Source organism: Phasianus colchicus, chromosome Z, assembly GCF_987193195.1.
Source record: "Phasianus colchicus chromosome Z, bPhaCol1.hap1.1, whole genome shotgun sequence".
Lineage (NCBI taxonomy): Eukaryota > Metazoa > Chordata > Aves > Galliformes > Phasianidae > Phasianus > Phasianus colchicus.
In genome coordinates this window covers 36,049,963-36,062,835 of record NC_143476.1, presented here as the reverse complement: position 1 = coordinate 36,062,835, position 12,873 = coordinate 36,049,963, and the positions used below count along the sequence as shown (strand labels likewise).

General features: G+C 40.1%; 1 protein-coding gene across 1 annotated transcript in view; it reads left to right on the top strand.

Annotated features, from left to right (window-relative positions):
* SNX30 (sorting nexin family member 30) overlaps positions 1-12,873 on the top strand; it is a 52,756-nt gene that overhangs the window by 28,930 nt on the left and 10,953 nt on the right. Inside the window, exons 3-6 of the mRNA XM_031609772.2 lie at positions 108-218; positions 4,482-4,640; positions 7,774-7,969; positions 8,599-8,798. Of these exons, the coding sequence (XP_031465632.1) occupies positions 108-218; positions 4,482-4,640; positions 7,774-7,969; positions 8,599-8,798 (666 nt within the window). The remainder of the gene's footprint in view (positions 1-107; positions 219-4,481; positions 4,641-7,773; positions 7,970-8,598; positions 8,799-12,873) is intronic.

Genomic DNA, 12,873 nt, shown 5'->3' with positions numbered 1-12,873 from the left:
CTTGTATGTCCTCATCCTCATCAGTGATGGTTGTGTTGCATTGCTGCTAAATTTTGAGATTGAGGGGTTTTCATGTACACTAAATTTATCCTGATCTTGTTTTCCAGACCACCCGAGCTGAGTTTGATTTGCCAGAATATTCTGTTCGCCGGCGGTACCAAGATTTTGACTGGTTGAGAAACAAGCTGGAAGAGTCTCAGCCAACACATCTCATTCCCGTAGGTAGTAAGCAAAAATCTGCTGGACAGTTGTATATTTGTCTTTAAAGGGTGTAACGCTCCTTTAGCTTGAAATATAGCATTTTATTTAGCCTTTTGCTAGAGGAGTGGGAGGCGCTGCTGAGTTTTGACTGTTTGTGAAGCTTAAACTTCTTTCTTAAGTGCAGCACCTGAGAGGGGAGCTTTGGTAACCTCTTGTAGGAATTAGGCTGATGACAACACTTGTCCACGCATAAGTAGAATGTGCTCAACTTGCTTGCACAATTATTACATCTGCATTTCTGAGTATGAGGCCTTGGAAAAGCTGCACAGATTCTTCAAATCCTAGTGTCAACATTCAGGTTTGCTTTTTGAGCTGGTTTTGAAGAACATTTTTCAAGATCACTTGTGTTATCATTTAAGAACTCAGAGATCTTAGCTGATGGCATGGCAGTTATTTCATATGTTCTGTAGACAGAGGATTAGCTAAACTACAGCACCATTTCTGTCTCTGAAGCTTACAGGCAGTCTGATCACCATTTCGTATGAGTAGACTGATACTGATCTTTAGCAGTCTGTATTTCATTTTGTACAAAATGGTGGAAGAAGTAGGAAGACTTTGAGATCATGCCATCAGCTTTTTTGAACAAGGAAATCCAGGAAGGTCTGTAGTAGATCAATTGTCAGGAAATAACAATGCTCTTAACATACCTTTACTTGCCCATCTGATATGAGAGCAAGTTTGTCTTTGCTCTCTCTCCCTCAGCAAGGACTAGACTGTGAGAAGTATTCAGTTAAGCTGTTCCAGGAACTATTTAAGTTTTTTACTTTTCTAGAACATGCCTCCAATTAGAATAATAGTTCTGTCTTTCAAAGATAAGAAGTACCTCACAAAATTACATTACACCAATGCACGTTGCCAAAAAAAAATCTAGTAAATGTTTGGGGAGAAGAGAGGAAGGAGTGAACTTGTCCAGGATAGGGAGGGTTAATATCAGCTTGCCAGTCCTTTGTCCATTTCTGTTCTCTGAATAGCTGAAAACGTCCAGGTTAGGGTTCCATGAATTTCTAATGGAGGGCTGCCAGTGCTGGCTCAAGGCAGTAACAGCAGTCAGCTCATACTCTAGCAGCAGGAGGTAATTTATAGTGAGAGATTCAAACTGCTTTGCTGTGGCAGAGAATTTGATGCACACTGGACTGCATGTTTTGGTACAAATAGCACAAGTTGCTCTAATACTGAACAGAAAAACCTGCTGTAAAGCAAGGCAGTGTCTTAAGTGTACCTCTTCTAAAACATGTGGAAGCAGATTGCACTGCCTTCTTGTTCTGCCTCCTTGCAAATTCACTGTGGTAACAGTCATGGACTTGCCTCTTAATCTCCTCCATACAGTAGTATGATGGGGAGACTGTCAAATGCTTTATGTATTCGTTGCTTACACGTAGATGGAGAATGGAGGCTAATGGCAATTTCAAGTGTACTGTGACTGCGGTGTATTCTGAAAGGATGTTTCCTAGCCAAACTAGGAATATCTGTATTTATGAACTGAGGTGATGCAGTCCTTGGAGGCCTTCTGTCAGACAAAATGCAGACCTTGGTAAGGCCTAAAATCTTCCTGTAAAGGATGATGTCTTCGTGGTGCAGGGAGTGTTAATTGTGAACACTCAGCAACCCAAGTAAAACTGAAAATGGGTTCTTCTTTCTCTTTGGTTACTATGACCTGAAACTTTCTCTCGACTGTTATTTCAAGCAACTGTTTAAAAAAAAAACAAACAACTATTTCTATAAAGGTAAGCCTAATATGTCCAAGGATCTTGTCTTTGGGTGGTGGTGCTGGGGTACTTTGAGTCATTTCTGATTGCAGTGAACTCTGTTGCCTATGAGCCACATAAGGAAACGTGGTCCGTTAGTTAAAGGAGATAAGTAACACACAATTAATATATTACTTGATGGCTGTGTCTACTGACTATTTCAGATGGATCTCAGAAGGTCTGTGAAATAAAGAACTAGAGCTGTGGCTCATTAGAAGTGCTTACTGTAATTTCTTTTCTCATGCTGCGTTTGTCCCATTATCGGCCTCTACAGGTGGCTGAACTCTGTTCTTGGCAGCTGTTCTCATTTGCAGGTAGTTCTGTGGCATACTGATCTACTGAAATGGGTTGGAGTTACACTGAAAGTGGAATTTAGCTATTAAATTTATCATGTACCTACATGTTCCTGCTTGCTACTTTTCTTTGTAATAGAACTAGTGACAGTAGCTTCACAGTCCTGTACTTTCATAGCGTACTTGATGAGGTTTAAATCTAGACTTTTAGAAGGGGAAAGTAAATAATGCTTTTCTGCTGTCTGAAGTGTGAATGTCGATTTCTGAATGTGAATGAATGCTATAAAAGAAGCAACTTGAATTATAAACAGTATTAAAACAAGAAAATCAGGCCTCCCTGAGGGGCAGGGATCTTCAAGAAAGTTGTCCAGCTCTTCTGTTTCTGGTTTGCTGGGTCTTGCCAAAGGCTAAATGTCCTGCTGGCTGGGCTGTATCGCAAGCACTTTCATCGACTTTGAAATACGTGATTTAATATACCAGAAGCACTGTTGGGTATAATTTAATGTGGATCCTAAAGGCTCAGTGTTTATGTAAAGCCAGGCTGCTTGCAGAAGGAAATCCTATATAAACGAACTGGCTGAATCCAGCCAGCTAAAATCATGTTAAGTGGCAGAAATTCTAACAAAGATTCTGTGGCTCTTGTATGCTCAGACTTCAAGTGGTTATTCTGTTCCTTCTTGGATGCCTTTGTCTGAATGGGAGTTCTGCAAACTAGGTGTCCAGCTTGTCCTTTTCCTCCAGTGTGTTGTGCTGGGGGAGTGATTTTTTTTGTAATGCACTGTTCCAGCTAAAGCATACAAAGCAACAGAGAATAAATTTTTCCTCCCTAACGACTACTGCAAATAAGTATTATTAATCTGAAAAAAATCTAATTAGAGTGTACCTTACACTGATTTAACTAGGATGATTGATATGAATGTTCGGGGTAATGAGACAAACCTTAAATTACACAAACTGGTTATAGGGTGTGATGGTAGCTGGTTTTTGTTTGTTTTTACTATGTGTTTGGAGATACAATCTAAATGTATATATTCTGCATCAGCTAGAGTATGATATAAAAGGTATTTGTGTATGCTTCATTTTCTTTGAATTATTTTCGCCATTGATTTTAGGTTACAAAGAACCCTTAAAGAGGAGATCTGTGAATTTATTGAATAAGACCATCATTGCTAGCATAAGAGTAATCAAATTATCTGTCTGGGCAAACTTTCAAAACAGTAAAGTGCAAAGTGTGATTTTTTTTAACTGACATTAATCTTTTGGGACAGTTTATGCTGTCTTGAATGAAAAAAAGGAAAAATTGTGTTTGTGTGTGAACAGTCATGCTGAAGCTTAAAGAACTAGTCTGTCCGAAGGAATGCTTTGAAGTCTGGAGACCAAGTGTGAAAAGAAGCTAAATACCACAGAGATAGTAGTTCTTGAGGCTGTCTTGAGCTTACATGTTATTTGAACTGCAGAGATAAACTGATGGAGGTGAAATAGAAATAAAATGAAAGAGTGGATATGTTGGCAGACCTTTGTCACCTACACAGGCATGCTCAGGAATGCTGACTGGTAGATGACTGTATGGCAAGTACTTCAGAAAATGTCTGGCCTGGTCTGTTTGAGCATTTGCCATGGCAAACCTGTATTCCTTTGATGGATGTAGTTCTGTCACAAAGGCTAGAGGCTCCAACACTCCTGAATTCTATAGAAAAGCCCTGCCTGGGAGCTCTAAATACAGAATAGAGAGGAGAAGGAGGAAGTAGAGTTGTTAGGTTTTTCAGTCTTCGTTGGACTGAGCCACTCTATGTAAATGTCAGTTCTCAATGTGTGCATCTATATGCATGCATTTTACTGTGGTGAATAGCGTGCAACTTTACTGGCATTTCTTTTAGAAGTGGAGCTTCTTCATGAATGGTGACTGGAGGGAAATGCCCTAGGCTGTCTTGAAAGTACTTAGTGTGTTTAGTACTAAGACACATAGTAATAGACTCTGCTGTCTTCAGCTGAGTCGATAGGGTTAGGCCAGAGCTACTAAAGCATGATGCAGAGTAGGGCTTGCATCTCTTCTTACGTATGGTTCCTACTAGCAGAATTTCACTTCCTGTTGAGAGTGAAGTTCAGTTGTTTAGTATGTTTCCAAGTACAAGTATTTTTTTTTGATCTTTTGAATCTTGTGTGTCTTGTTTGTTTCTCTCAGCCACTTCCTGAGAAATTTGTGGTGAAGGGTGTTGTTGATCGCTTTTCTGAAGAGTTTGTGGAGACCAGGAGGAAAGCATTAGATAAATTCTTGAAGAGAATAACTGATCATCCAGTGCTTTCTTTTAACGAGCATTTCAACGTATTTCTCACAGCCAAGGTAAGCCAGTAACTTCCAAACACATTCACTGACATGGACAGCAGAACAGACACCTTTGCAGTCTCTTTTGAAATAAAAGTAAGGAGTCATTAATAAAACTGTATTTGTGGGGCAGAGCTTGCCCTAAAAGACCAGGGTTGTTTAGGGGACCTTTGATGTTACGTCTGTGTTACAACTGTGCAGGTTCACTTTACTAGAAAAAGAGCAGTCTGCAGATAGAAATTCTTTTCTCCAGACCTGCTTATTTAGGATCCTTGTATAGAGGCCCTTAAAAATATATTCTGAAGTATACTCCTGTGATGCAAGAGAGACTCAGAACAGAAAAAAACTGTAGGCTATGTAAAATCCTCTTTTCAGGGTGGGCAGAAGTAAAAGAGGAAGAAAGATCTCTTGCACAAAAGCTTGCAAATTTGTTTTTTTAATTCTTGTTAGTGCTTTCTATACAGCTTGCACTTTCTGCTTCCAAAGCAAAGGGTGAAGACTCCATTCTTGCTTGTCCTTGATCAATAACTTCATGCCCATCTTTTGCATAAGGCATCTAGAAGTCATGTAATTTTCTTTGTCTGTCTTTTGAACTGCATTTTAAATAAGACCAGGGTGGCCTGCAGTCATGGGTTTGACCTGATAAGTGAGGAGAATTGTAAAAGCATATTTCCCCAAAGTCACATTACATTGCCTCACTCAAATATGAATCTTAATTTGAGCTCACTCTGATGCTCTGCTTGATGGTAATGTGAGACTCAATCTTAAATTCCTTTTTTTTTTTTTCTGCATGTTCACTCGTGGTGAACATTGCATTTTTAGGCTTACTTCAGTGGTAGAATTAGCTCTTGGTAATTAAGCATGTGATAGATTTGCTCTGCTTTGCAGTTGTCAAAGCAAGATGTAAAATGCCTAATTGTTTAGTTATCTTCTGCCATCGTTTCACCTTTGTAAAATGAATAGTGAAGCCTTTATCCTCAGCCATGTATAATATCCTTTGCTTTGACAATATAGAGTGTCCAGGGATGCTGGGAGGAAAGGACATGTGTTTTCTAGTCTGCCTTTAGTGCTAGTATATTATTTATTTAGTAATGAGAAATCACTCTATCAGGACTTCAGAATTCAGTTATTGCAGAATGTCATTAGACCACCTCCTTGCTGAAAAGGGAAACCAACCTTTCTTTGAATTTCCTGTTTGAATTAATAAGATGGTAGAATGCATGAGAGAATGAGTGAATAATTTTGAATTAGTCTTTTTCTTGTTTCTGATGCCTGCGTGCATGTAACACGTCAGACAGTGGGCAAAAGTCAAGGAACTACTTCATTTTGAATGCGAACGTAATTCAAAATAATTGTAGCTGTTAAATGTTAGATTATCTTAATCAGATTTAGTTTAATGTAAGTACCTGAAAAGAATAGCGTAGTACATGTTTTGAAAATGGAATTTTGTATTCTTTTTTTAAAAAACATTTAAACTGTAATCTGATTTTATGCTACCATGTATTGATTCTTGGCCTCTGTAGTTCTGCTCTGAAAATTTTTCTTGCTCATGCTGTTTCAGCTCTTCAGCAAGTCTTTATGTTGAATAGTGACCCCTGCTGGAAAGAGTAAAATGCACAGTGGATGGCATTTTGCCCAATTAAAACTATGTTTTCTGATGTGCTGTAAAGGTGAAATCCTCTGAAGATTGTCAGTATACAACCATTAGCTGTGCTAGTTTCCCCAGGCTGTACTTGTTCCTCTGTACAGTCTCCTTTGTCCTGTCTGATTACACAGCTGGTGTGAGGAGGCTGCTGAGCAAATAGACATGCAGTCTGTAGCTCTGTATTAGCCTATCAAAGCCAACTAATGGATGTGCGTAGTGCTGGTGTTATAGGCTGTGTCTTAGAAGTTTGTTGTGGTAGACAGATAAGTTCCTCTGCTGCTCTCATTTTTCTTTCTCAACAAAAGTGGGGGAACAAAATATTTTGAGTTGAAATAGGCAGGGAGATAACTCACCAGTTACTGTTGAAGGCAGAACAGACTCAATCTAAGTGAGACTAATGTAATGTATCATCTACTGATTAAAGACTAGAGCAGTAAGAACTAAAAGCAAACTAAGAACACCTTCCAATCCTTCCACCCTTTTCTACCTGAGCAGTACAGGGCAATGGGGGCTGCAGTCAGTCCATAATGCACCATCTCTACCACTTCCTACTGCTTGTGGGTCCCTCCCATGGATGCAGTCCTTTCCAAATGGATACTGCGTGGGCTTCCCATAGGCTGCAGCTCCCTGAGCACTTCTCCAATATTGCTCTATACCACAGGGCCCATCCTTCAGGCATTGTTCTACATAGGTCCCCATTGGCAGCAGCATCTCTCCCAGGCCTCCTGCTTTGCTCTTGGCTGCTCTCATTGAGCTGCAGCTCTTGCCCAGGGTGCTTTTGCCTCCCCCAGGCTGCATTCCCTGCTGCAGCGGGGATTTCTCTGTGGTTGCACTGCAGCCTTCTCCACCAGTGACCTCTCCTGGACTGCAGGGAGCTACTGCTCCATGTCTGAAGCACCTCCTGCATTGACCTTGGGGCCTGTGAGGTTGCTTCTCTCACATTGCTCACTTCTCTCTCCATGCTGCTGTTGTGCAGCACTTTTTTCCTACCTTAAATTTTCTGTCCCAGAGCAAACCCAGCATCACTCATGGCTCAGGTCTGGCAGTGGTGGGTCCTTTTTGTAGCAGCTGGGACTGCCTTTGACCTGACATGGGGCAGCCACTGTGCTCTACTCAGAGTCTACTTTTGCAGATCTGTGTTAGCAAAACCTTGCCATTTACAGTTTAATGAATGATTGTCAAGAAGTCTTGGTGGAAATAGATCTACTCATGTCACTGTGCCCCTGGTTGCAGTGCAGGAACATGGGAAAGTCCAGCCACACACCGTGATGGGGGCACTTACTACTCACAGTATACTTCATGCCATTCTCCTGGATGGTATATATCTTTCTAGAAGTAGTCTTGAAGCTATGCTAGGCTGTCTGACTTGTACAAGACAAGGTTTTGTGTCCAAGGCTATGTGTTGCATGTGATCTTTTGCCTTTGTAATGTTTGATCTTGACTGGGAAGTATCTTTTGCTGTATTCGTCTTCCAACACACAAATATTGTTTGTTCTTACATGCCAGGATCTTAATGCATACAAAAAGCAAGGAATGGCATTGCTGTCAAAGATGGGGGAGTCAGTCAAATATGTCACAGGAGGTTACAAATTAAGAAGTCGTCCACTGGAGTTTGCAGCCATTGGAGAGTATCTAGACACGTTCTCTCTGAAACTTGGTACCATTGACAGGATAGCACAACGGATTATCAAGGAACAGTTGGGTAAGGACTAACGTGTTCAACTTCAATACTTCTGGCTGGGAGCTCTATCTTTTTCTGATTGATAGCATAACTAACATACCTGAACAATTATAACGTAATAAGCTACACAGAGCATAAATTCAAATGCATCTTACAGGTTTAAAACAGCCTAACAGTGTATTTTGTCTTATCTCAAATCTGAATGTTTTTAAAGTTATTCTTGTTACGTTAACCTATTTTCTTACTGATTGTTATTTCTCAGAGAACTTTTGGGAAGAAGAAAACCTGTAGATTTTAGCTGGAAGAGTACAAGTGGAATTCTGAAGACAGTAACCTTAATCGATCTGTCTTGATGAAACAACTGAGTTTTACATGTATAAGATATGACTTTGTCTACTCTACAGAAGTAAATATTTATGTACACTGAAGTTTTCGGGAAAAGTTAGCTGCGCCGGTGTAATGTGGACCAGTCACCTCCATGCAGCTGTGGAGTTCTGATTATTAAGTTGCTAATACAACATTAGATTGCTATGAGAGTTAATGTTTGTCAAGCTTGGTTATAGTTTCTTCTTTTTTAGCATAAGTGTTTGCAGATACTTTAGCCTAATTCTTTCTCTGTTTTCATTTTCTTTTCCCTTTTGCCTCTGCAGAATACTTGGTGGAATTACGAGAGTATGGACCTATTTATTCAACCTGGGGTGGGCTGGAGGTTGAGCTATCGGAACCACTGGAAGGGGTGTCTGCATGCATTGGGAACTGCTGTACAGCTCTTGAAGAACTCAGTGAAGATATGACAGATGACTTCCTGCCAGTGCTTAGGGAATATATGCTGTACTCGGAGTCAATGAAGGTAAAGGGAGCCAAGTGACTGAAGACAGTGGTACTTTATATTCATGGAGTGATGTCAGTGAGCTAATTCTCTCTCAGAGTGAGAATGCTTGATGGTTGAGAAAAGAAAGAAATAAATGATTTAATTAGGTTAATGTTTTTGTAATTAAATAAAAAAAAAGAAAAGTAATATTTAGTAGCATGAATACTCGCATGGGTAACAGTATCAGCTCTGCTATAAAGCCACCTAACATAGAGTGCACACATGATGTTGAAAATCTGCTCCTTTATTGTACTATCAGTTGACTTCCTGTAGGAGACATCTTGTAGCTGTCTAGAATCTTCTCTTTGAATTGTTACAAAGTCAAGTAAAAACTTGGCCACTAGTTTGTTGTCTGACACTGCAGAGAATATCACATGCAGTTTCAGTCACTTTATGCGGCAGTGTTGTATGCCTCCTTTTAGATCGAGGTGTTGAAATGACAAATAAGACCTCCCCTCTCATCTCTGTACATTAAGCAGAATGTATCTGACCAGCTGTTAAGTTCTGTTTACTAAATAACTGCTTAAAGATGTTGCTTTCTGACAATCTGTCTTGATGTCTTGAAAAACTTGATATCTTAAGCACTTATGTGTAAGTAGTAAGTTTTAAAAGCTTTAAATACATTGTGGTATTTTTTTCTCTTCAGGTGAACATTGGTTGTAAATCTTATTGCATGGCAGAAGGTTTACTGAAACAGACAACTCTAGTTTTGGCTGCTAGAGCTTCTCACCACACACCCATGGAACAGTGTGCATTACTAACACCCTTTATAGAGCATTAACAAATAAATACCTTCGATGACTTTCTTTTGGATCAGCCATTATGAGAGCATGATATACCCTCCTATAACAGCTTGCTGGAAACCTAGTCTGAGCAGGGTAGTCCTCCCTCTTAGTCTTTCTGTAGCTCTGAAACTGAGAACTGGAAATAGTTATTTAGATTTCTCTTCTTGGTTTCAAGTGGCTTAAGCAAAGGATTCTTGTACAAGGCTTTGCACTCATTTTCTGAAGCTATCATTTGTTTTCATACTCATATTGTAACCATGTATTAGCAAGATCCAGTGTAAGCTAGGTGCATTTCCTTTGCAATACCAGAATGCTTGGAGATGAGGCTAGAATCTGGGATGTTCAGGTTCTTTCTGCAGGAGGCTGTGTGTGTATGTGTATTTAAACAAGACATGAAGTTAGCAGAAAAAAACCTCTTACTCCAGAACATCTTCCTTTTCATGATACAGATTCCATGGCATCTGAAGAATCAGACTGATTTTTAGGTGGTGTTTTGCACAAATGTAGAGAGAGAGATGGGAAAGCTTTACTTTAAGTTTAGGAGCGCTCAGATGATGACAAAGATACTGAATGCATTCTCCAAGCTAACAGTCTAGCTGCAGTACTTTTTTTTCAATCTTTTTGCTGCAAGTCTTTAATGCTGCTCTTTGTGATAAGTGTTCTCGAGCTTCCTGAAGTACCTCTTCAGTTGAAGAAACCCTTGCTTTGTATCTTAATTTCTGTGATGTGACTTGACTTTCAAGTGTCCTAAAGGATTCTCTCCTTCTGTCAGTTTTTCTCGAAGTGGCTGAACTTGTTCATTGTATTGGTGCTTTGGAAGTAGTTGGATATAGAAGCTGTATTTGCAAAATAGGAATTCAATAAGGATTATGTTGCTTAGTGTCAAGCTTGGTCACTCCATTACTTTTATCACATCTGAAAATCAAGAATAAAAACTGTTACTAGGTAAGGCAGTCTGCTCTTTGTTTCCATCTCTCCCGGATACCAAAATTGAAATCTGCCAGGCCACACTAAGCAGAGTTTTCTTATTCTAAAATGTAAATCTCTTAGTATTGACGTGGGAGTCAGCTACAGCACTGTGTTGCCAAACTTGATGAAACTGAGTAAGTAACTGAAAATGAGGCTTCTCATGGAGGGCAAGAAGCTTTCTCTTGAAAGAACTGTCCTCTTTATGAGCAGTGCTATTCATCGTCTGCTTTGAAGCCTGCTGTGAAATGTCTGTGTGGACAGCTTTTGGACAAGATACTTGAGGAAAGGTAGATCTTTTGGGTTCTAGGAATTTTGTGCAACCTTGACAGCTTTTTCCATTGCAAGTTGCACTCTAGCTATGTAGCTTAGAAACCTGGTTTGTGGAGCTGTCTTGAGCTGGGTGAATGCTTCTTAGTGGAATAACTGCCAGGTTCACTTCAACTTTTGTTTTTTTAGCAATGAGTGCTTCCTTTTTCTTCTTAAGGAGCACTGTTTTTACCTTGTGGGGCCAGCCTGAGGGAACTACACCTACAGAGGCAAAGACCAGAAAGCCTGGTTGAAATACCCACGAGCTCGTTCCAGGGAAGCCACATATCTTGTCTCTGTATTTGTTTGAAAGACTTGCGGAAGTGGATAGAGGCTGGGATTGTGGGCTTGAATTTAAAATGTGTGGTGGAGGCTAGGAGTGACCTTGACTAAAACACAGTCCACACATGAGATAGTGTCTGGAATTCTGGCACATATGTGTGGTAACGTTTTTCTGTAGTATGCTGGTGTTCAATGGAGGTATGTGCAGAGGACGAAGTCAGTTCTAAATAACTTAGTGCTGATGCTAAAATCATATATAAACTCTGTATGCTTAATGGTGTCTGAAAGGCCTACCAGATGATGTGGTTCCCAGTGTGTGCTTGGATGCTAATACATTTTAAAAGTAAGCAGCATAATAACAGTCTCTTCAAAGGCATGCAGTAAATGGTGAGTTGTAGTTGTAATAAGAAGGTATATGCAGTGCAAGTGGCATAACATCACAACCTGAGGAAAGAGGCTGGTGGCAAACTTCTGAAGCTCTTTCAAACATGTAGGTCAATGTGGAATGTTTAAACCAAATATAAATTGAAGAAAGACCTATGTCACTGAAAGCAGGCTAAGTCTTATTTGTTGTACAGCAACCAGTGGTTTTGTTCTTTACGACTGAAGTGGGGTGTGTGACTTGTGTGGTGTTTTTTCTATTTTTTGGTATTTCTGTCTCACTGAGGCCCTAACAATCAAGTGTTGCATAGGTAGTGGGGTTACTTAGTACAAAGCTCTTCTGAGAATCTGCTTAAGTATAATGCATTAATTGGCAGCTGTGAAGAGATTGCCTTGGGCTGCTTGAGTGAATACATCCTCTCACATATGGGACAAATAAAAGGGAGGGCAGTATTTCTCTCATTGCTTTCAGGTCAACCATTAATGGATAGTTAAAGCTGTACTCAGAAGCATGTTGCTAATGGTCCATAGTGGGCACTTAAGGAAGAATAAAATACTTACCCTTTGAATCTACTCTGTTGGTACCTGTTAATCATTGGCTAATGCACGCTCAGACCCTTTGTACTATACTAGATCCATGTTCATGGGGGCTGAATGCAATTGCTTGAAGTGGTTATTTTTCTAAGAAAATCTCAGTTGATTTGGACTTACAGGACACTATGAAGTGGTCAGGTTTTTGTTGCACTGATAACCTCAAGGACTTGAGTACTGTTTCACGTAAGTGCTTAGATTGTGAAATGCATGGGTATGTCATGGTTTTTCCAAGCAAGCATGACTGATAAAACAGCATATGTGCTGTTCTGTCCCTTTCTTGTGGTGTGTGGTTTTTGTTTTGTTTTTTTTTTTTTACCTAAGCCAGCAGTAAATTTGTGAATGGAGAGCTTTTTCAGGTATCATGGACTGAGGCTTAAAAGAGTAATAATTGCAACGTCTCCTGCCTCTAGCTGCAATAGTTTTTCCTTCACTCAGAATGAAGTTCTTCAGAATAACTGCAGTGGTGGCCTTAGGAAGGAGGAGGGAGAAGGTGATGATTAGTAGGTATAAGGCTTGTGCATTTTGGCCATATATTAAGAATATGACCTCATTGCAGCCTTTCAGTACATAAAGGGAGCCTACAAAGAGGAGGGGAATCAACTCTTTGAAAGGGTGAGTGACAGCAGGACAAGGGGAAATGGTTTTAAGCTGAGGGAAGGGAGATATAGGTTGGATGTCAGGGGGAAATTCTTTACGGAGAGAGTGGTGAAGTGCTGGAACAGGCTGCCCAGGGAGGT